Source organism: Equus quagga, chromosome 11 (assembly GCF_021613505.1).
Source record: "Equus quagga isolate Etosha38 chromosome 11, UCLA_HA_Equagga_1.0, whole genome shotgun sequence".
Lineage (NCBI taxonomy): Eukaryota > Metazoa > Chordata > Mammalia > Perissodactyla > Equidae > Equus > Equus quagga.
The window spans coordinates 110199187-110222556 of NC_060277.1; the positions used below are offsets into that span (position 1 = coordinate 110199187).

Genomic DNA, 23370 nt, shown 5'->3' on the forward strand with positions numbered 1-23370 from the left:
TTTCTCTTCCATAGGACAAGATCCAGAAGCTTTATGAGCGGAAGATAAAGGAGGGAATGGATATGAACTATATTATCCAAAGGAAGAAAGAGTTTCGGAACCCCAGGTGAGTTTCCTGTGAGCCAGCAGGGTCAGTTGAGTCATTGATGTTGGACTAGGGACCAGGATGCCCCCATGTAAGTGGCAGAGAGAGGCCCAGCTAAGATTCCACCTGAGCCCAAAGGAGCCATCACCCAGACTGCATTAACCTAGCCAGAGGTTTACCGTTTAAGATCCAGGCAGAACACATAAACCAGTAGGTAGGGTGCAAGCCGAGAGACCTGGACTGGAATGGGGGAGGCCTGGCTGGGTTCTTATCCCTACTCTGCTCCTAAAGCATGTGCCCTCACAAGCCCTCAGTTTCCTCGTCTATACAATGAGAGGATTGGACTAGACAATTACTGTGAGTTCTTCCATCTCTAAAAAGTTGATTGTGCATACAGGTGAGAGGTTTTAGGAACCGAGCTATGTCTGGGTCTTACTCTGTCCAGTGCCTAAGCAAGTAACACATCTAGGAGAGAGTCTGGTGTGGTGACATCAGGGACCTGCCCTGGCCCTTGCATGGGCCTGAACCACTAGCCCCAAGCTACCCATGCAAACCGAAGGTCAGACGTCCCAGTAAGACCAATAAAACGCAGCCCTCACCTCACTATCATACTTGTCTTGGCCCGTGGCTAACAGTCTCTCTCTCTGGGAGGGTAGAGGGCCAGAACTGACTTTTAATGTCAGGCCAGTAGACATTTCCCCTCCCATCAGGAAGCTTGCTTCAGACAATTCAGCTGGGTTTGAAGGTTTCGTCTGAACCCAGGAGCTGGATGGTTCTGATCTCTTGAAATCCGGTGCCACTTAGGGCCGTGGGATGAGAGCCTGCTCAGTGCCTTGGGGTATTCTTCTTTCAGCATCTATGAGAAGCTGATCCAGTTCTGTGCAATTGATGAGCTCGGCACAAACTACCCAAAGGTATGTCCCACATGCAGAGGTGAGGGGTGAGGGAGGATATCGAGGGCCCTGTGCTGGCTCCGCCGGCTTTAGCCTCGAGCCGTGGAAAGGTCTGTGGAGCAGCACTGGTGGTCCCCATCTGTCTTGTTTGCCCTCTGTTGCTCTGAAGTGGTCCAGTAAAGAGATTACAGCACCAGACCTTGCCCCTGGCCCCTGATCAGTTAGGGACTGAGTGGGGACTTGTGCTGCTGTAGAACAGCCCGTGGACGAACACGTCACTGCTGGCATATTCCTAAGAACAAACTGGCCACCCCCTTGGCTGGAGACCAAGGGTAACAGCTGAGCCCCTGTGCCCTTGAAGGCACAGGGATCCATGGAGAACTCAGGGATAAGGACTTGGGTTTCTAAGTCGTTTGTCATCCAGTGGCCCTGACTGACTGCAGGCTTAACCTTTTCTTTTTCAGGATATGTTTGACCCCCATGGCTGGTCCGAGGACTCCTACTATGAGGCATTAGGTAGATAGCCATCCATCCATCTGTCCATCCACTTCATCCATCCATCTTTCCATCTGTCCATCCTTCTCACCTCCCATCCAGCTATCTATCCATCTGTCTGACCATCCAGTCAGTCAGTCATCCGGCAACACATACTTCAAGGTCTCCTCTGTGTCAGCCACGTCTCAGGAGCTGGGTGTACAGTCTTGAACGAGACAAACTCCACCTCTAACTTATGAGGCTTATGATCCGGCAAAGAAGGCAGAGGACTGAAGGAGTAATTCCAGCAGTGATGAGTGCTGTGATGATGGGGGTGCAAGCAAGGCCACCTAACCGGGCCGAGGGGATGGGACAGCCTCGCTGAGGGCACTGTGTTCGAGCTGAGGTTTGAAGATATAGAGGCTAGCCAAGCAGGTGTAAACAGAGTCCTAGGCAGGGGGGTCGCATGTTCTGAGGTCAGCGAGAGTCCAGCATTTTTTCAAGGGGCCCATTAGGGTGAACTGGGACGAATTTCAAAGTGGCTAAGCCCTGAAAAGACAGGTCTCAAACCAGCAGCCCACAGACCAGATCTGTCCTGGAGATGTTTTGTTTAGCCCACACAAGTTTTGTCTTGCTTTAATTTGAATTGAATGCCAACATTTTACCTAAAAATCTGTAATTCCAGCTTCTCTTGGTCAGTGGGAAGGTATTCCACGCTGGGCCTGCATTCCCACATGGCAACAGTCAGCTGGAGCTCAGGAGCAGCTGACCCCTCCAGACAGGGGATGCACAGCCCCCACCCCGGACCTGCTTTATGCTGGCCGAGGGCTGGCACTTCATTTCACCCATTTTGAAAGGACGCTGAGCCCATCCACGCCTGGGGGCCACTGTAGTGCGTTGAACAAGAACTCAGGGGAAGCAGGCGAGTGCTGGACTAGGGTCCGACAGCCTAAAGTGTCGCCTCGTGTGGGAGCTGTTCCAGGGCTGCTTTTGTAAGAGCTTCTCTTGTCTTTGTAGCCAAAGCCCAGAAGATTGAAATGGACAAACTGGAAAAGGCCAAAAAGGAGCGAACCAAAGTAAGTGATGGACAGATGTCCTAGATGAAAAGGGCAGGTGTTTGGAGTGCTTGGGTCCTGCTGGCTAAGCCCAGAGGGCTTCCAGACTGTTCTCCCTCACCTGCCCTCCCCCTCCGCACCCCCCGGGTTCATTGCCTGGTGATGCTCTGAGCATTGCCTTAGACGTGCCTTGTGGACTAACAGGCCTTGCTGGATTCCCAGCCTCTGTAACTTAGCTTGGAGACACTTCCTGGTTGCTTCCATTTGGTTTCTTGGGGCCTGGTAGTTGCTGCATTATACCCTCCCTCCCCTGCCCCTACAGCTGCAGAGCCCTGGTGGCTTTCTCTCTTTGGGGTCATCAGTGTCCTCCCTGGCCTGAATGGAGCTAGTGTTTCCTTCTGAGAGAGCTGTGGTCTGTGCCTTTCTTGGCCTCCAGAGCTGACCTCGGTGGCCTACCTCAGTGCTTCTCTGTAGGTCGCGTGTCTGATGGCCAGGTGACCCCTCTTTTTAGAACCCTGTGCACCACTTCTTCCCAGGCAGTGTGGTCTTGGTCCTTCGAGGAACAGAAATTTTTCTCGGAGACCAAATGACCTCTGGGCGCTGTGCCCTTTATGGCCAGAGTCTCCGAGAGAGAACGCCAAGCCTCAGGACACCAGCTCCTCCCACCTGTGGTTTGACCTGACCCTCCTGCAGCAGCTGTGGCCTCCAGGACGCCCCACTCACCCCCCAGGCAGAGGGGCTGCGGGGCTTGGCAGCCTCCTGGGAGCTGGTGCTAGGGGGTGATAAGGGTTTCTCATTCTTAACCCTTGATTGAATTTCCTTTCTCTCTCTTTCCCTCCCCCTTCCAAACCCCAGGCTTATTGCGGGGACGTGTCTGCAGCGCCTGGGGACCGGAGCTGTCCTTCCCCTGTGCGGGCGGGCACCGCCTCGTCCGGGGTGTGAGGAGGAGGAGGGTTCTGGGCATGTGAGGTGGGGCGGCGGGCAGGGGGCGCCCGGGCGTGTGCAGAAACGTGGTGATGCGGGGAGGGATCCGATGTCTCCTGGGGAAGTTCTCTTCAGAGTAGTGAAAATCCCCTTGAGGCGCCTCTCCGACACCTCTCCCTCCCCCAGACAGTCACAGCAGAGCTCATTCTCAGTGCCGCCTTTGTATGGTGCCAAACTCCTGTCCCCTGGGAGCAGACGGCTGGCCAAAGGATGTGGAGAAACAGTTTGCACAGGTCTTACTTTCTTATCTCTTCCCCTCCAGATTGAGTTTGTGACGGGCACCAAGAAAGGCACCACAACCAACGCCACAGCCACCACCACCACCACGGCCAGCACAGCTGTTGCAGGTAGAAGGCGGTTTGTCTGCTTCTGCTTCTGGCTACGTCACAGATGGAGAAGGGTCTCCCTGCCTCGTTTTGGGGAACAGACACCCCTGGTCCTGGGGAGCAGGGATCTGGGCCTGAGCCTGGCCTGGCTATGCTTTTTCCTGAGCCCAGGGTTTGGGAGCCAGCTTTGGAGCCTGGTGTAGGGTCCCCTATTTACTGGCTTCCCCTTGGCTTTCTGTGGCTGGGGCCCTGTCAGTTTCTGTTCCCTAAGCTCTGACCACTGGTCTCTTGGAAAAGGGAGTGTTGCTTTTTGATTTGTCTTGGTCCTGACTTTTCTCTTGCCTTATTCCCAGATGCCCAAAAGAGAAAGAGCAAATGGGACTCGGCCATCCCGGTGACAACGATAGCTCAGCCCACCATTCTTACCACCACGGCAACCTTGCCAGCTGTCGTCACAGTGACCACCAGTGCCAGTGGCTCCAAGACCACTGTTATCTCTGCTGTGGGTACCATTGTGAAGAAGGCCAAGCAGTGACCTAAGAGACTGGCTTGGGATGGCTCGGACATTCTCCTTTCCATGGAGGGGAGGAGCCACTCTAAGACGTGACAAGACTGCAGCGCAATGACTGATGCCCACTGGGAGGTGCCACTTTGTGTATTTCAGGACTAGGACCTGCTTTCCAGATGCCACCCTGAAAGGAGCCTCTGTGTGGCATTCTAGCCAAGAGAAGGACATTGCCACAGAGGAGTGGGGTGCTGTGGACATGTCCACACCCCGCCTGGGATCTGTCGCCCTATTAAAAGCGCCATATTCTTACATCTTGGCATCTCAAATGCTGTGGCCTCTTCTACGGTCCGTTTTCAGGCAAATGTGGAAGCTGAAGTGCCCTCTCCATCTTCTCGTTTGGGATTATTACCTCAGGGTTGATAATGGGGTGGCCAAAGCCTATGGCACTGGTCACAGGGGGTGGCCCAACAAGTTGCCATGGTCACTCCCTGTGTACACCTGCTGGCCTGGGCAGGTGGGAGTCCAGAGAGTGAGTGAGAACCCGGGTTCCCACTGTCTCCTGCCTTGATCCTGAAACCCAGCCAGTTCTCAGACAAGAACCGAGGCCTCTGCTCCCTTGGAGGCAGTTGAGCCATCCCCAGACCACTTCTTGGACACACTCAGGCTTTTGAAGTCAAGCCAGTTACCAGAAAGGCTGGGGTTGATCCCCAACCCACACAGGGACAGGGAGAGGCATCGGCACCTGGCCAAGGCTGCCACAGGCCTCAGTGCCTGGCGAGCCCAGCCAGCAGGCTCCACACAGTGGGGGAGATGAATCACCTCCTGCCCTGGCTGGGCAGCAGCTTATTGTTGATGGGAAAGCCCGGCTCCTGGGAGGATCCTGCCACCCCACCCTTCCTGTGACTGTTATCTCTGCCCCACAGCAGCCCCTGGGCAGCGCCAGTGGCCACTGGTCTCCTCTTGGGGCCGGAACAGATTTCCCAGCCACCGCTGCCAGCCCTTGAGTCCAGAGGGAACCCATTTGTCTTTCCTGCTCTCTGGTTGCTCCGCTCCAGCGGAAGGCTGCGTGTCAGAGAAGGAAGCTGGGCTGTGAAGAGCCGTGTTGCTTTCATGGTGCGGAGGGAGGGTTAGGAAAGTGGTCCTAAAATTGCACCTAATACTGTTGCATGACCAGAGGAGTATGATAAACCTGTCCCTGCCATCCATCCCTCAAATAAAAATCAAGTCACACTTGTCTCCTCCCCCACACACACTCGGGCGCCGGAGGAGGTCGGGTCTCACCCTCCCCTCCTTTGAGGGGACTTTGAAACCCTGGAGAGAGGAGCTGCTGCCCCCTTAGTTCCAAGAGGGTCTCTGAAGGGGCTTCCTGCCCTGCAGCCTCCAGTACGGGCCCCTTTCTTTAGCGGGAGGGCGCTGCGGAGGTTGTGTGGAAGGAGGTGTGGGATAGCGGGAACAGCAGCAAACGGAGACTCAAGCACCTCTGCTCTGGATCCCAGTTTAAAACTAGTTGTGTTTTAGTTGTGTCTGTCTTGGGCCCTTACCTCTGTAAGCCTTCTCTGTCAAATCACAGTAATAAAGCTGCGTAAGTTGGTTGTGAGGAATCAATGAAATGATTTATGCAAAAGTTTTGTGAACTGTCAAGCACTGTAAATGTTTGTCAGTCAATCCAGTTCCTCCTTGATTTAGACCAAGGAGGGAAGCGTACTCTGGAGCTGATAAAACTGGCCAGGGTTGGAGCTGTTTGGCGTCCTGTGGGCCCCCCAGCCCGGCCATGAGTTCTCCAGGTGGAGCAGTAATGACCACTCCGCCTGTGCATTGGGCAGCCCCAGCAGCGGTGCTGTGCCACTTAGAAGCCTGAGTTGGGTCAAGGTCTTGAATCCCTCTGAACTTTAGTTTACTCTTCTGTAAAATTGGATTAGTGCCTGCCCTGCTTAGTCTCACTGAGGGTGTCACAGGGGCAAATTGTCAGGTTTTTCTGTGGAGACTGGATGTCCTAGGCACCAGGACCAACAGAGGTTTCTGACTCTTTTGTCCCTGCTCACAAAGAGACCTCTGTCCAAACTGAACTCTACTCCCACCCACACGTCCCCTACCTCTCCTCTAGTTCTAATCTTGGGTGAGGACATCATGGTCCTTCCAGGGCCCTTAGGGAATCCTCTGCTGTGCCCCTGTCTGATGGGTCACCTCAGAATCCCCTCCTCCATGGCCATTATAACTGCTTAGTTTGGGTCCTCGTCCCTCTTGTGTCAGATTGCTCCGGCCTTGTCTACATGTCTCAGTGTCCCGCTCCCCTCCGTCTCAGTCTGGGCAGCTTCTTCCCACAGCCCGGCTCTTGCACACTCCATGATCTCCCACTGTCCATCCACAGGGAAGCCTAGACTTCAGCACCACATGCAAGGCCACCGCATTCTCATCACCCCTCCTGCCTCTGCCCCACCCACGCACCCTATGCTTCAGCTGTTCCCATCGTTTTCACCTTTGCCCTTTACCACCCCGCACCTTGGTACATGTGACACCTTCAAGGTGCAGCTGAGATTTTCATAGTCCCTTCGTGACTCCCTTGGGTGCTAATTGCTCCTTTCCAGTGCTTCCACACTCTTGCCCCTCTGGTAACGCCACTGCCTTGCAACCTCTGTCCATGCTTTGGTGAGCTGAGACCACTCCTCTCCTGGTTCTCCTTGTGGGTGGAGACAAAGTAATCAACAGCACTGTGCCCCAAGTGTCTGGCATGAGATAAGGGATAGAGGGATGGAAGAAGGGTGGTCCCTGCCCCCATGGTCACTGCACTGAACGCTCCCAACCCTGCAGGCCCCACACTCACAGCTTGCTGTTGCAGACTGGCCATGTGTTGGCAATTATCAAGGCTCAATGATGGGAACAGGAGAGTTCATTATCTTCTCTAATTTTGTACATGTTGAAAATCTCTGCAATAAAAAACAATTTTTTAAAGGGCTGTTGAGCCACAAAAAAGAATGAAGAAGATCTCGACGAACAGATTTAGAGTGATCTTCAGGAGAGAGAAAATGAAAAGGGCAAGGTGCAGAACAATGAGTCTAGTATGCTCCCTTTTGTGTAAGAAAGGGCAGAAATACAACACAAAAAATAAGAGGGGCCCGCCCGGTGGTGTAGCAGTTAAGTTCACGTGCGTTCTGCTTCAGCGGCCGGGGGTTCACCGGTTATCAAGCCATGCTGTGGCAGGCATCCCTACATATAAAGTAGAGGAAGATGGGCATGGTGGTTAGCTCAGGGCCAATCTTCCTCAGTAAAAAAGAGGATTGGCAGTGGATGTTACCTCAGGGCTAATCTTCCTCAAAAAGATAAAAAAAAAAATAAGAGAAGATACAAGAATAAAATCAAAGAAATTAAGAAAAATCTCTAATGTTAAATTTGAATTGGCAATATCAATATGACCTCATGATCCAAAAAAAAGTATGTCCCACCTATGTCCATTGAAAGGACCCAGAAGCAATGGCCCCCAGGAGCACTGAGCACACGTGGCGCCCAGACCTTGATCTCTCATACCATTCCCCGCTAAAAGCAACCTGGGCTCCTTGGAGGAATGGCTGATCCTGAAATCTAAGTGGGACTGGGGCGGTTTGTTCCAGAAAACTGGGAAGACTGAGAGGAGTGTTTCAAAGGTCAAAGGAGCTGGTTTGAAGGGATCTCCCACTGCCCAAATTAAATTTGAACATTCACGAAGAATGACTGCAATTATTGTCAAAAAGGAGACACTCCCTCGTTCCTGTGCTCTGCTGCTCACGACACCCACAAAACGCTGTGACCCCAAAGGTGTGGGCTTCCACACCATGCAATTCTGACACCAGCTGCCTGGAGTTAGTGCTTACCCCGTGGATTAAGGGGCTCAGTCCCACAAGACTGCCCCCAACTCAGACGTCAATCACAAATCCGGGCTTCTAGTACTTCTGACCAACTGGCGATAGACTGGAGGTTTCCATGACCCCTTTCTTGGGCTCAATAATTCGCTAAAGTGGCTCACAGAACTCAGGAAAAGTTTATTTGCTGGATTATGGGTTTATTATAAAAGGATACAACTAAGGAACAGCCAGACGGAAGAGATGTATAGGGCAAGGTACGGGGTCAGGGGCAGGCGGGGAGCTTCCATGCTCTCTCTGGACATGCCAGCCTCCCAACACTCCAGGTATTCAGCAACCTGGAAGCTCTCTGACCTCCCTTCCGTTAGGATTTTTATGGTGGCTTCATTACTGGGTGTGATGGATTAAATTACTAGTCCTTGGTGATAAAACTCAATCTCCCTGGAGGTCAGTGGGGTGGGGTGGGGGTGGGGAGTGTTGAGGCTGAAAGTTGCAACTTTCTAATCACGTGGTTGGTTCCCCTGACAACCAGCACCCCCATCCTTAGCGGCTTTCCAAGAGTCACCTCATTAACATAAACTCTGGTGGGGTTGAAAGGGGTTGTTATGAATAACAAAAGTTGCTCCTTTCACCTTTGTCACTCCAGAGCTGTTCCAGGAACCATGGACAGAAACCAAATATGTATTTCTTATTATATCCCAACATCACAGTTGTAAACTATTGAATAAATTAAAATCCATTCATGCATAGTATTTGAAAAAAGAAAGGGAAAAATGTATTTGCCACCATTAGAGTTGAATATATCAACTCTTTACTTAAAATTGATAATTAAAAGGAAAAAATTAACTCTTGTGTACTGTTGATGGGATTATAAAATTGTGCATCTACTACGGAAAACAGTATGGTGGTCCTCAAAAGATTAAAAATAGGACTACCACATTATCCATCAATCCCAGTTTGGGGTATATATCCAAAAGAATTGAGAGCAGGTTCTCGAAGATATATCTGCCACTCATATTCATAGCAGCATTATTCACAATATCCAAGAAGTGGAAGCAACCCAATGTTCATCCACAGGTGAATGGCTAAACAAAATGGAATATTATTCAGCCTTAAAAAGGAAGGAAATTCTGACACATGCTACAACATAGACGAGCCTTGAGGACATTATGCTAAGTGAAATAAGCCAATCACAAAAAGACAAATACTGTATGATTCCGCTTATGTAAGGTATCTAACCTAGTCAAGGGGCCGGCCCCGTGGCCGAGTGGTTAAGTTCCAGCACTCTGCTTTGGCGGCCCAGGGTTTCACCGGTTCGGATCCTGAGTGCAGGACATGGCACCGTTCATCAAGCCATGTGGAGGTGGCGTCCCACATAGCACAACTAGAAGGACCCACAACTAAAAAATATAAAACTATGTACTGGGGGAACTTGGGGAGAAGAAGGAAAAATAAAATCTTAAAAATAAATAAAGTAGTCAAATTCATAGAGACAAAAAATGGAATGGTAATTAACCAGGAGCTGGGGGGAGGGAGAAATGGGGAGCTGTTCAATAGGTATAGAGTTTCAGTTTGCAAGACGAAAAAATTCTGAAGATCTGTTGCCTGACAGTGTGAATATACTTAACACTATTGAACTGCGCACTTACAAATGACTGAGATGGTAATTTTTATGTTATATGCTTTTACCGCAATTTTTAAAAAAATCTTTTTGGTTGCTTTGTAATAATGCTAGTAATTTTAAAGTTTCTATAACTCAAAAAGAAAAGAAACACTTGTATTTTGGGAGGCGCAGAGTTCATCTCCTGCTGATGAAGGGAACCTCTATTTTTTTATTAGAAGGATACTTTCTATTAAATATAGAAATGGAAAATCACCATTCTTCAACTCCAGAAGAATAAATGTTTCAGGCAAGGACCAACAATGGGTGGTAAAACTTCAGTGAAAGCTTGTTTGGGAAACGGGCAGGGTAACAAAGCATTATCCTCCCCTCTAGATTACTTCTTAATCACAAAGTGGAAAACCTATTTTTACAATAGACATGGTGGTCACTTCCTTAATCATCACTAATAGCAAAACAGCCAACATCAGGTGCCACCAATAAAATACACTGCACCACTGATGACCTTTCCAAAAATGCTCAATCTGAATCTAACCAGACTTTTAGACCTAACTTTCAGTTTACAAGAAGCCAAAAAAACAAGTCCAGTGGCACAATGAAGAAGCACTCAAACAAGTCTAGACACTGGGACATCCTGCAGGTCAACTGGCCTGTCTCTTTAAAAGGTCACTGTGAGGGTGGGAGAATTGTTTCAGAGTAAGAAAGAGGTAAAACAATCAAATGCAATAGGTGACAGGGACTGGACTCGAATTCAAAAGGAAATAATTACAACAGACATTTTTGGGACAACTAAGAGATGTTAATATGAACTGAATCATACATATTGGGATACTCGTATTCCTCTTTTAGGTGTATAAAGTTATTGTGGGGACCGTTCTTGGGAGACACATGCCCGGAGTGTTGAGGGATGAAATGTCATGATATCTTCAACTTAAATTCAAATAAAAAGATATATAAATACACAACAAATATATAAATAAAGCTAACATGGCAAAGTGTACACTTGGGGGTCTAGGTGGTAAAAATATAGTAATCTTGGGGCTGGCCCTGTGGCCGAGTGGTTAAGTTCGCGCGCTCCGCTGCAGGCCAGAACCATTCGTTGGCTCGAATCCTGGGCGCGGACATGGCACCGCTCATCAAACCACGCTGAGGCGGCGTCCCACATGCCACAACTAGAAGGACCCACAATGAAGAATATACAACTATGTACTGGGAGGCTTTGGGGAGAAAAAGGAAAAAATAAAATCTTTAAAAAATATATATATAGTAATCTTTGTACTCTTCTTTCAACATTTTTGTATGTTTGAAAATATTCAAAATAAAAAATTGGGGGAAAAATAATAATTTAAAGGGGGTCTACTCAGCAAAACCCCCTGACCTTGGGGAGAGACCAGGCCTAGAGACTGTCTACCCGAGAGGCCTCTCCCTCAGTTGGAGGAGCGGTTGACCCCAGGTCTCTATACTGGTCACCAAACTGTTTGATCACATGTCCCCTGTCTGTCTGTTTACCGTTTATTTATAGAGACGTACCACTCTCCCAGGAAGTGATGTACTTTGTCAAACACAAAACAATGAATCATCTGGCCTGGAGACTCTGCAGCCCACTTTGGAGGCTCAAAGTGGTTTACACTGTGAGCTCCGTGAAGCGAGCAGGTAGTGTGTCCTGCACCCAGCACCAGGCACAGGAGCTCATTAAATGCTTGTAAAATGAATAAGTGACTGAACTAATGAATGAACAAGGCTGGCCTACTGAAAGCCACGTGGCAAGTGCAGGGGAGCAGGAGTCTGAAGTTCATGAGCTGCTCCGTTCAGTCCAAGGGGCCTCACCTCTCTGGCAGAACCTAGAGAGAGAAGCCCCCCTCTGCCAGCCTCACTCTGGCTCTAAGGCTGAAAAACGAGACAGGGGTTTTGTTTTATTTTTATAAAAAGAATCTATAGTACAATGATCCTTAACCCTTTGGGGGCCAGTAACCTGTTTGGGAATACAGTGTAAGCTAAGGATCCTCTTCCCAGCAAACCCATATTCTATTAGACACATCTCAAGTTTTGCATATGATCTCAGATGGTTCACAGACCCCCCGAGGTCCACACGTAGGCTCCAGGTAATGGAACCTCAGACTCCAAGAAACCTGAGGAAGCTTAGGGCCTCCCTGGAGTAGACGTCTCACCTCTCAGCTGCTGCAGGGCACCAGCCCCCCTAGTCATTTTTAGAAGGGTCTGGTAATGAGGAGAGGAAGCGGCTGCCGAGCCCCGGGAAGTCTGTGTGACATTGCTGCCTCCAGGCCTGGGTCCCCTTCTCTAGGAGGGTGTCTCAGCCCCCCACCCACAGTGGGGTGCAAATTGCCCATGCCAGCCCTCTAATGGATGGTGCTGGCAGCCTGCTCTCTGAGCTCCAATTTCCCAGGATGGACTGGCTCCTGCTGGAGTAGCTGAGGTCCACAGGGCACTTGTGCTGTCCTGGCACGCCCTGACCTGAGTGCCTCAACCAAACTGGGACTCCTGCCACAATGCTCTCAAATCCAGGAGTCAGCATCTTTGAGCCCCTGGACTGTGCAGAGCAGCTCTCAGACAACTGGGCAAGGTGGCTAAGTGGCAACTGCGGCTGACACAGTTGCAGTGAGCACTTGTGTGTCCATGGCACTTCTACATCCTGTCCCAGCTGCTCCCAGGATCACTCTGCGAGTTGGCAGCACACGAGTCCGGCAATTTTTTTTTTTTTGAGGAGGATTAGCCCTGAGCTAACATCTGCTGCCAATCCTCCTCCTTTTTTTTTTTTTTTTTTTGCTGAGGAAGACTGGCCCTGAGCTAACATCCATGCCCATCTTCCTCTACTTTATATGTGGGACGCCTGCCACAGTATGGCTTGCCAAGCAGTGCCATGTCTGCACTCAGGATCCGAACCAGGGAGCCCTGGGCTACCGAAGCTGAACGTGTGCACTTAACCACTGCGCCACCAGGCCGGCCCACGAGTCTAATTACAGATGAGAGCACTGAAGCTCAGGGAGGCTGTGTGACAATTAACTACACTTTTACTGAGCACCTGCTATCTGCCAGGCACTGTGCTAGCTGCTGCAGATAAAACGACTGTGAATCCTGAGGGTTCACAGTCCAATGGGGAAGGGAGACCCGTAAACAGATCATTTCAAACCAATGTGGCAAATGCCATGGAAAAGCCACGCCCCAGGGGCTGTGGGGACACATAAGCCAACCCAGGGTGCAGGGAGGTCACTGAGGCTCTCTCTGCAGCATGTGACATCAGCACAGTGCCTTCAAGGATAAGAAGGATAAACCAGGCTGGTTGGGGGTGGGGAGGTGGGGGTGGGATCCCAAACAGAGAGACCAGCTTGCTACAAAAAGTATGGTTGGCTTGAACGTGCATGGTTTGGACAGGGGGGGTGCCAGCAACCAAGTATTGTCTGGCATTGCTGGCAGGTAGGGCTAGAAAAATAGACCACGTTGGGGTCATGGAGCAGCTTCAGAGGCTCCCACGTGAACACAGGTTAACCAGCGGCACTTGAGAGATTCCATGCAGAAGGTGAGGGCTCATGTTTGTGAACCAGCTTGTCAAGAACCACTGTAGTAATTCGAGTGCCTGCTTCTTGTCAGTGCTGGCTTCTCGATGGGTATTGTTCCCATTTTAAGGAGGTTTAAGTAGTTTGCCTGAGGACACTCAGGGAACGAGTCCGAGTCCTTGCTCGGATCTCCCTGTGGACACACTGGTGGGGGAGGCTGAGAGGACCCCGTGAATGGCAGGCAGACCGGGCTTGAGGCAACCCCTGGGCCCAGGCCTCGTGCCAGCACAGGAAGGAGGGTGGTGGCGTGCGCAGTCGATTGCCGTCGGGGCAGTGCGGTAGCTCACCGTTCAGGGTCTGGAGGAGGGAGGGCGGCGGTCTGGGCAGGGGGCTCAGAGGCCACCCCCGGCCCGGGGCAGGCCGGCACCCGAGTCTGGAGCCTGGAGGGGTGGGGAGGCGCCGCGCCCGGGGCTGGACTGGAGAGAGCGGGGGCTGGCTCCGCCCCTGGCCCGCCGCTGTCGGTCGGGGCGCGGGGCCGGGCGCCGCGGGAGCCGCAGCCTTTTCCGGGGGGCGGGCCCGGCGGCGGCTGCAGCGCCCCGGCTCCCGCCCCGGCTCCTGCCCCGACAGGTGCGCGCCGCGCGCAGGAATGCGGCCGGCCTGACTCACCAGCGCCTCCTTCCTACCTGCCGCCCGCCCCATAAAGCCCCCGCCACCGCCCGCCGCCCGCGCTCCCGGCAGCCCGCCCTCCGGACAGTCCCGGCTCGCCCGCCCGCGCGCGCCTGCAGCCGGTGCCGCCGAGCGGAGCCCAGCACCCGGACGGCGCGAGGCCGCGCCAAGGTAGGGCCAGCCTCCGAGCGCGGCAGGCGCCAGGGGCGCGGGCGAGCACTCGGGGTCGCCGGGCCACACCCCGCCCGCCGCGCAAGTGCCCCGGGCCGCCGGGGCTGGGCGCCCATTCTGGGACCTCCGAGGCAAGGAGGGGAAAGTGGGTGCCCACCCAGCCTGGGCAGCCGCGCAGGGGAGCCGGTCTGGAGAGCCGGATGACTTTTATTTCCTCCCATCGCCTTGCTGAAGGCTGGCAGGCCCTGGCCCCCTCTGCCTGTGCTGCCCAGGACAGATGCCCAGCCTGCTGGGGTGTGCCCAGGGGGCAACTGGAGGCAGAGGGGCGGGGGAGCTGGAGAAGGCTCTTGGCCATCAGACCTCTGAGCTAGAGGAAGGCAGCAGGGAGAGAGGCCTGCGTCTGGGTGGGTGTGTGGGAGAAGTGGGCAGAGGCTGGGCCCCTCTAGAGTTTGCAAAGAAGGTGGGGGGAGCAGCTACCTAGAGGCCAGGGCCCTCCCTTTTGGGCTGAGCACGGCCTACTGTGTGTGGCACCATAGTCCGTCTGGGTTCTGGGGAGTCCCTGACTCTCCCCTTGTCTTAGCCAAGCACATGCTCCCCCTCCTCCCAAAGTCAGCTCAGGACACTCTTCCTCCAGGAAGCTCTCCTGACCTCACCCAATAGCCTGAGGGCTGTGCCCACCACAGTAACTTCCTCCAGTGCTGCCTGTTTCCCACCCACTCAGCCCTGGGCGGCCCTCTGGCCTCTGGGTCAGGGGCTCTAGATGGCTCCGGAGGGCAGGGGTTGGGCTCCTCCTCCTCCCCTATGGCATTGCCACACCCTGAGCCTGAGAACTGGGCACAAGTGGCGTGGTTGTTGCTGCCTTGGACAGAGCTGGAATTGAAGGCTGAGGGTCTCCATCCTGGGGGCTGAGGGGAGGGAGGAGAGCAGGAGGGACAGCGGGGAAAGGATGCCTGTCTCCTTGGCCCTGATTTCCATGGGTGATAGGGCAGAGGAGGGGCTCAGAGATGGGAAAGCAGGAGGGGAGAGAGCTGTGGCGGGCTGGTGCTGATGTGCTGAGCAGGGGTCCCATGGCGTGGAGGGAGAGTTGTGGGGAGAGCGCTGAGCGTTTGTGCGTGTGGATCACAGCATGTGTCCCTGCCCATGCATGTCCCTGTGTGTGGAAGGCCTGGGTGTGATGCAGAGCGACAACATTCAGGGTGGCAGTCACATACTCCCAGGACCGGACTGGTACATAAAAAGGCCCAGCAGCCTGGTGGGGCCCAGGGTGGCCTGGAGAGTGAGTGTCCTGAGTGCTCCACTCAGCCCACAGTGGCCACATCTTCTGATAAGCCCATAATCCTAGCTTTTATGTAAAATCTCATTGTTTTTAACATTGACAAGTATTTTTTAAACTTGTTTTTGAGGAAGATTAGCCCTGAGCTAACATCTGCTGTCAATCCTCCTCTTTTTGCTGAGGCAGACTGGCCCTGAGCTAACACCCATGCCCATCTTCCTTTGCGTTATATGTGGGACACCTGCCACAGCATGGCTTGACAAGCGGTGCGTAGGTCTGCACCCAGGATCTGAACCGGCGAACCCTGGGCCGCCAAAGCAGAACATGCGAACTTAACTGCTATGCCACCGGGCCAGGCCCTAAAACTTTTAAAATACAAGTTAAGTCCAACAAAACACTCTTGAGTGCCTGACTGGCCCCCTAACTGCTGTTTTGTAGCCTCTGGGGATAATGTGGAGGTTAAATGGGGTCCCATCCAGGCTCCCCCACAGCTGGCTGTGGGATGGGGAAGCCCCGCAGCCTTGTGCCTGGTCCCCTTGCCTGGGAAATGGGGATAATGCAGTCACACCCCCACTGGGTTTCTGCGCAGATTGAATAGCAATCATGTACGTGAAGGGCTGTGTGCCCAGCCTGTGGGCATGGGAGGGTGAGTAAGATCAGCCCTCCGGAGCCGGAGCCGTACCTGCCTGTGTAATGGTGCCCCAGGGCGGCCGAGTCTGCAGTCTTATTGTGTAGCGTGTGGGTGTGGTGCCTCCGCCCGAGGCTGCAGAAAAGTCATTTCCTCCAAGGGGCACCCCTTGGCTGGCTCAGGCCTCCTTTACCTCAGCCCCATAGGGGGTGGCTCCTCCCCAGCTGGCCCTGCCTATGGTTGTGTTGGAGCTGCTAGGGGCCTCCTGGGGGCCACATGCCTTGGAGGGAGGGAGGCAATGCCCCCCCTAGGAATCCCCAGCACTGTGGGGGTCTCAACCCCCCAGACCTTGGGGCTGCCTCTGCCTCACAAGCTGGGGACTGAGAAAGCACCCAAGGAGGAGGGGCCAGTGGGTATGGTGTGGTCTTGGGCCACTGGGAGGACTGACCCTCGAGAAAGAGGCCAGGGCCCTATCCTTTGTCCTCAGCTCTGCAGGCCTGGTGGCTCTGGCCAGCCCCTTCTCTTTCCGAGGCAGCAGGATGGCCACCGTTTTTTTTTTTTTTTTTTTTTGAGGACGAGTAGCGCTGAGCTAACATCTGCTGCCAATCCTCCTCTTTTTTGCTGAGGGAGACTGGCCCTGAGCTAACATCCATGCCCATCTTCCTTTACTTTATATGTGGGACGCCTGCCAGAGCATGGCTTGACAAGCGGTGCGTAGGTCCGCACCCAGGATCCAAACGGGCGAACCCCAGGCCGATGAAGCAGAACGTGTGAACTTAACCACTGCGCCACTGGGCCGGCCCCAAGGCTGCCCATCTTTTAAAAGCCCTCAGGGATGCCAGTGCGTGCCCCCAAGGTCAGGTTGCTGATGAGTTCAGATGGTTTAATCGTGAACCAGAGGCAGACGGGGCTCCTGGGGTAGCTGGCACTGTGTGTGCGTGAGTGGGCAGGAGGGGCTTGTCACCTAGCTCCAGGCTAACTTTTGAACGAGTCAACTGCACAGGGTCCCCAAAACTCAACTCTGGGCCAGGCAGAAGTGGGGAGTGGGGCAGGAGACCCCCCAAACACAGTGGGCCAGGCAGCCACTGCAGAACCTAGCTGAGCACATCGAGTCACCTCGTCACCTCCCCAGGCCCCAGATTGGGGAGGGACCCCCTATCCTCCTGGCCATACCCCCTCACCGAAGGACAAGTGAGTGGGGACAGAGAGCGGGTAGGAAGGTAGAGCCAGGTCCTGTAGAGTGGCCCCCCTATTCAGTGGCCTATCCCTGCCAAGCCTGACCCAGGCCCACTGGCTTCTGGAAGGCAAAGGCAGAGTAAGCCCTGCCTTCCCCTCAGGTAGACCCAGCATGAGAGACCTGGCACTGGGACAAGCTCAGAGCCCGGAGCCCTCATGGTGAGAGATGGGGGCCTCCTTGTGCGGGTTGCAGCCCCGCAGGTGTCTAGCCACTGCAGGGATGGCAAGGAAGGGGGCGGTGGAAAAGAGGAGTCAGGGGCTCTGGCCCTGCCACTCACAGGTGGGGTGGCCTTGGAATGTCACTGAAGTTCTCAGAGCCTCAGTTTCCACACGTGTGCAATGGGAGTGGTGGAACTCTGACAGGGACCCAGTGAGCTGATGGCTCGGACCAGGGCTGTAGAGGCGTCGTATGTCAATTGTTGCTGTTATACAGGAGGAAGAGGATGGCAGGGCCGCATCCCAGCCCGTGGACCAGGCTGCTGCTGGCAGCCCTGCTGAGTGTGAGCTTCCCTGGGGACATGGGTGAGTCTGGCATGCCCCTGCAGCACCCCTCTTGGCAGGGGCACACCTTTCAAGGCACTGTCTTCACATGGGGTGTCTTGCCCAGACACTTACTCAGCCATTCAACAAATGATCACTGCCCACTTTGAGGGCTAGGGAACTGTGAGCCTGAGCCATGTGGCCTGCGAACACCGAAGGGAAGGAGACTTGGTCTCAAGGGAATAGAAGACTCCCACTCAGAGAACAGAGGCACTTGCAGGATGTGCTGAGGCCTCGGAAGGAGAGTCAAAAAGTTTTATGGAAGTGTATAGGAATTTGGAGGAGAGAGACCAGTGACTCGTCACCTGCTCTCTGAGTGTCTACAGTCCGCAAAGGGCTAGAGCTGGCTCCTCCCAATAAAATTTTGCCTGTCAGTGGAGGCCATGTTGATAGCTTGAAATAGACCACGGTGGGAATTTTTTCACCATGGAAATGGGCAAATGCTGCAGGTCAGGGCTTCTCCTCCCTCACCAAAGCCATTGTTAAACATTGACAGTACGCCATTGCCTGGAGCCCTGGAGACCACACTGTGTACCCTGGGTGCACATAGTAGGTCCTCACTGCAATTTTAACCAAACAGAACCAAAGGGAATCCCAGTAACCTTTGGGGAAACCCTGGAGTTTGACCTCATTCATTTACTAACGACCTACTGTGTGCCAGGCCTTGGGCTAGGCACCGGCGACCCAGCTATAAACAAGAGAGACACCGTCCCCGTTACCCCAGAGGAGCAGGCGAGGGGGACGGCCAGGGTGTCCCTGCCAGCAAATGGACCAGTGCTTCTGTCTCAGCCCCCAACATCCTTTGCTCTGGACTTGAGCAGAAAGTTTGGGGTTTCAGACCAAACTCTGCCCATTTCTAGCTGTGCTGCCTTGGGCAGACCATGGACCCTCTGGCCTCCATTTTCTCCTGTAAATTGGGAGAGAATCCCTGCCTCTCTCAAGTGAGGGTGCAGATGGGAAAGGGCTTGGTCGTTGGTGAGGTCCGTCTCAATGGGTCTGCCCATCTCTGCCCGCCAGCAAACCGCTGCAAGAAGGCCCAGGTAAAGAGCTGCACCGAGTGCATCCGCGTGGACAAGGACTGCGCCTACTGCACCGACGAGGTGAGCCGCCGCCCTCCAGCCTGCCTTCCTGAGCCGGCGGGAGGCCGGCCCCACTGCCTCCCTGACCTGGGTGCCCTGCCTTGCCACGCCCCACCCCTGGCTCTGGCCAAGTCCACACTTGCCACACCTTCAGCCCAGCCTAGGACCAGGTGGGTGGGGAGAATAGGCAAGGGTCAGGAAAGTCTGGAAGAGTAAATCCAGAGTTGGGACAGCCAGGGCATGCCCCCGTGACCCCGTCTCCTTTTGGCCAGATGTTCAAGGAACGACGCTGCAACACCCAGGCAGAGCTGTTGGCCGCGGGCTGCCGGCTGGAGAGTGTGGTGGTCATGGAGAGAAGCTTCGAGATCACAGAGGTGCCCAGAGCAGGGGTCCAGGGAGGTTGGCCCTCCACGCTCGAGGCTGGCAGTTTATGGGGGTCCACTGCGTCCCCTGTGTGGGCTGAGAGGCTCCCCCTCAGGTCTATGGAGTGACCCTCCAGCCAGCTGTCCCCCCCTCCCCTGGACACAGGCGACTCAGATCGACACCACCCTGCGTCGCAGCCAGGTGTCTCCCCAGGCAATGAGGGTCCGCCTGCGGCCCGGCGAGGAGCAGCTCTTTGAGTTGGAGGTGTTTGAGCCCCTGGAGAGCCCGGTGGACCTGTATATCCTCATGGATTTCTCCAACTCCATGTCCGACGATCTGGACAACCTCAAGAAGATGGGGCAGAACCTGGGTACGGCTGGGCCAGCATGGAGGACAGTGGGGTAGGGAATGGAGAGGGTGCCCTCATCCAGCTGGCTGGCCACCTACTCAGGAGGCCAGGTCTCCGGACAGCTGCACCACCCCACAAGGGAGGACAGGACATGGACATCTGAGCCCTCCAAGAACTCCCTCCCCCTATTCTCAGAGGAGTGTCCCGGCCAGACCCCATTAACTACTCAGGACTTCAGAGAAGGCCCAGGCCTGGTGGGCAGCAGAGCCCTCTGGCCCTGACAAGGAGGCGTCCGCTGCCGTGAGGCTGAGGTTGCGTCCCAGCTTTGCAGACAGAGCCGGTCCAGCTCCCCATCTGCCCTGCTCCAACTTGCTCCATGTGTGACTCTGGGTCCCCCGAGTCCCATTTCCCTCATCTGTAAATAGGGACGAGGGCTATTGTGAGCGTGAGCAGGTGTCCAGCGTGCAAAGTGCTGACACCAGGTGGCTGTTCTCCCTCTTGCTCCTTCTCGAGCCAGCCCCCAGCCCCCTGTGTTGCTGTGGGGGTGTTGGGGCTCAGCTGCCCCCTCTTTTTCCTATTGACACTCAGCCCGGGTCCTGAGCCAGCTCACCAGTGACTACACTATTGGATTTGGCAAGTTTGTGGACAAAGTCAGCGTCCCTCAGACAGACATGAGGCCTGAGAAGTGAGTGACTGTGTGAGCAGGGGTCCTGGCCGTGTGGCCCGCTTCCTCTTTACCCAGACACTTACAAGTCTTCTGGCTGAAATGAGCCAAGGGGGCAGTTCCCAGAGAGGGTGGGCATGGGGGTATGTGGGTCTTCTCCCCCTGACTCTCTCTCTCCCTCCCACCTCTGCCCAGGCTGAAGGAGCCCTGGCCCAACAGTGACCCCCCCTTCTCCTTCAAGAACGTCATCAGCCTGACAGAGGATGTGAATGAGTTCCGGAGTAAGCTGCAGGGAGAGCGGATCTCAGGCAACCTAGATGCCCCTGAAGGAGGTTTCGATGCCATCCTGCAGACAGCCGTGTGCACGGTGAGTGCCAGGGAGGGTCCTGCCAGCCTAGACCAGGGCTGTGCTTCTTTACAAGGGCACCAGCTGCCCAATGGGCTGCTCTGGTGCCAGGCTCAGAGGCCCCTAGGCCTGAGACAAACTTAAATCCTCTGGGTGGCCCTCAATTACAATCTGAGTTTAGATATGCCAGGACCCAAGGTCCCCCGGCCTGAGCAGTCACAGCCTGCTTTAGTACTGGCCAGCGAGGCAGACATGAATCCTGGGGTTCTGGAATCTTCGGTGCCCTGAGGCCAGCCTCTTACTCAGTCTCCCCCTAATGCCAGTCCCAGCACAGTTGGAGACTGGGAAGCTGAAGAGGGCACTTCTTTTTATGAACGTATCAATTTTTTCATTTTGAAAATAGTATACCCATATTACAGACAATTTGGAAAACAAAGAACAGAAATTGGCCATAATTTCACCATCCTCAGACAGCCAACCCCTTGAAATCCCACTGGCCTATTTTGTTCCCTTTTTCTTATTTTATATAATTGGGATCAGTGTACTTATAGTTCTGAAACTTGCTTTTTCACCTAACACTATTGTAAACATTTTCTCATGTAATACATGGTTTTCAAAATCACTCTGTATATTTCTCTAACAAATGGCCATGCACTGCTGTGTACCTCTTTTAACTGGATTTTTTTATTGAACGCCACGTGGTGTACCTTTTCCTGTGCAGTTAAAATATTCTCGCAGAGTGAGTAGGAGCTTGAGGGGACAGTCGGATGAACCTGGTTCAAAGTTTGCATGGTGCCACTGTGTGCACAGACCCTGCATCCATTTCCCATTCCTGGTTTTTCTTTTTCATTGTCATCACTCCTGTGCTGTCTGTCACATGTGTCATTCATGGTGGCAGCATGCTGTCAATCCTCTGGCCTAGCTGAGCCCCGTGTTGGGAACCGCTTTCGCTGTCATACACGACCCTGTGGTGAATGTCCTCAGCAGGCAGCCTGCTCGATAGACATCCCTCCCTTGCTCTCCCCAGGGGGACATCGGCTGGCGCCCCGACAGCACCCACCTGCTGGTGTTCTCCACCGAATCGGCCTTCCACTACGAGGCTGACGGTGCCAACGTGCTGGCCGGCATCATGAGCCGCAATGACGAAGAGTGCCACCTGGATGCCACGGGCACCTACACCCAGTACAAGACACAGGACTACCCGTCAGTGCCCACCCTGGTGCGCCTGCTCGGCAAACACAACATTATCCCCATCTTCGCCGTCACCAACTACTCCTACAGCTACTACGAGGTGCGGGGCTGGGGCCTCACTGGGCAAGAGGGGGGTGGGGTGGGGGGATCCATGGAACTTCTGAGATACCCTTCCTTCCTCCCTCCCTCCCTCCCTTCCTTCCCTCAACTTTTGGTCCCCCAAGGAAGGGCCCTGGTGGGAAGTGGAGGTCATGTGCCCATCCCCTAACACAACTCCCAAGCAGGTAGAGGCTTAGAGGGCAGGCTCTGGAATACACCAGCAGGTTCCAGGCCTTAGCTTTCCCATCTGCAAAGTGGAGATAATCCCAAAGCTGTTGTCTGGATTCAGTGGGATGATACTTGTTAAGGGCTTAGCCTCGGCCTGGCATTCTCTCCTGCAGAAGCTGCACACATATTTCCCCGTCTCCTCACTGGGGGTGCTGCAGGAGGACTCATCCAACATCGTGGAGCTGCTGGAGGAGGCCTTCAATGTGAGGGGTGGCACGGGCTCGCGTCCGAGTCCTTCCGGGCAGGGCTGGAGAGGAGGTGGAATGGGCAAAGGATGTCTCAAGTCAGGGCTGAGAAATAGGAGAAGCCAGTGAGGGAGGGTCTCTGCCGGTGCCTGGGGGTCCCAGGCTCCCGTGGGCTCTACCACCTCGACCCCCCACCACCCCAGTCCTCCATGCAGGTGGGGGTGGAGCACAGCCAGTCCAGGCCAGAGTGGGTGAGGCCAGGCTCCTAGACCACTGATCACCCGCCTTCTTTTAGCGCATTCGCTCCAACCTGGACATCCGGGCCCTGGAAAGCCCCCGAGGCCTGAAGACAGAGATCACCTCCAAGGTTTTCCAGAAGACCAAGACTGGGTCCTTCCACATTCGGCGGGGGGAAGTGGTATGCCTCTGTAGGGGCCCTGGGTCTGGGGAGGACAGGCACAGCGCTCTGCAAGGGGTGGGGAGGGGGGGATCTGCCTGAGCAGGCCTGGGTTCGAAGCCCCCTGGGTCAGCGACTTGGATGAGCTTGGCACCTTCCTTGGCTTGTCCTCATCTGTACAGCAGGGATTAATCAGCACAGAGCCCAGAGGGTTGCTCAGATGAGTGAATGGGCTGAAGGAGGCTCTTGTGACTGTCATTGCTATTGTTTTGTGACTGTGCCTGGAAGAAGCAAGGTTTCAGCCCAGAGGAAGGGCGGGTGGGGGCTGGGCACTGGGGACCAGGCACAGCCCTGAAGCTGGAGGGCCAAGAACATTCAGGGCATCCACAGCTGCGCCTGCCTTGACTGACATTGGGGTCCTTGCAGGGCACATACTATGTGCAGCTGCGGGCCATCGAGGACGTGGATGGGACACACGTATGCCAGCTACCACTAGAGGACCAGAAGGGCAACATCCATCTGAAGCCTTCCTTCTCTGATGGCCTCAGGATTGACGTGGGCGTCATCTGTGATGTCTGCTCCTGTGAGCTGGTATGATGTGGCCCCACCAGGTAGGAGGGAGGGGCTGAGCTGACCACCCCGGGCCCTGAGGAATGCAACAGAG

At 54.4% G+C, this 23370-nt stretch overlaps 2 protein-coding genes across 2 annotated transcripts in view; both read left to right on the forward strand.

The window, feature by feature from the left end:
* Positions 1 to 5930, forward strand: part of SAP30BP (SAP30 binding protein) — a 34047-nt gene extending 28117 nt beyond the window's left edge. Inside the window, exons 6-11 of the mRNA XM_046675543.1 lie at positions 15 to 106; positions 939 to 999; positions 1443 to 1494; positions 2470 to 2528; positions 3754 to 3838; positions 4171 to 5930. Of these exons, the coding sequence (XP_046531499.1) occupies positions 15 to 106; positions 939 to 999; positions 1443 to 1494; positions 2470 to 2528; positions 3754 to 3838; positions 4171 to 4352 (531 nt within the window). The 3' untranslated portion in view covers positions 4353 to 5930. The remainder of the gene's footprint in view (positions 1 to 14; positions 107 to 938; positions 1000 to 1442; positions 1495 to 2469; positions 2529 to 3753; positions 3839 to 4170) is intronic.
* A 7981-nt stretch (positions 5931 to 13911) lies between these two features.
* ITGB4 (integrin subunit beta 4) overlaps positions 13912 to 23370 on the forward strand; it is a 29303-nt gene continuing 19844 nt past the window's right edge. The window contains exons 1-11 of the mRNA XM_046676342.1: positions 13912 to 14128; positions 17699 to 17787; positions 18823 to 18905; positions 19157 to 19258; positions 19413 to 19617; positions 20185 to 20281; positions 20456 to 20627; positions 21634 to 21897; positions 22238 to 22327; positions 22605 to 22727; positions 23133 to 23297. Coding sequence (XP_046532298.1) covers positions 17709 to 17787; positions 18823 to 18905; positions 19157 to 19258; positions 19413 to 19617; positions 20185 to 20281; positions 20456 to 20627; positions 21634 to 21897; positions 22238 to 22327; positions 22605 to 22727; positions 23133 to 23297 — 1380 coding nt within the window. The 5' untranslated portion in view covers positions 13912 to 14128; positions 17699 to 17708. The remainder of the gene's footprint in view (positions 14129 to 17698; positions 17788 to 18822; positions 18906 to 19156; positions 19259 to 19412; positions 19618 to 20184; positions 20282 to 20455; positions 20628 to 21633; positions 21898 to 22237; positions 22328 to 22604; positions 22728 to 23132; positions 23298 to 23370) is intronic.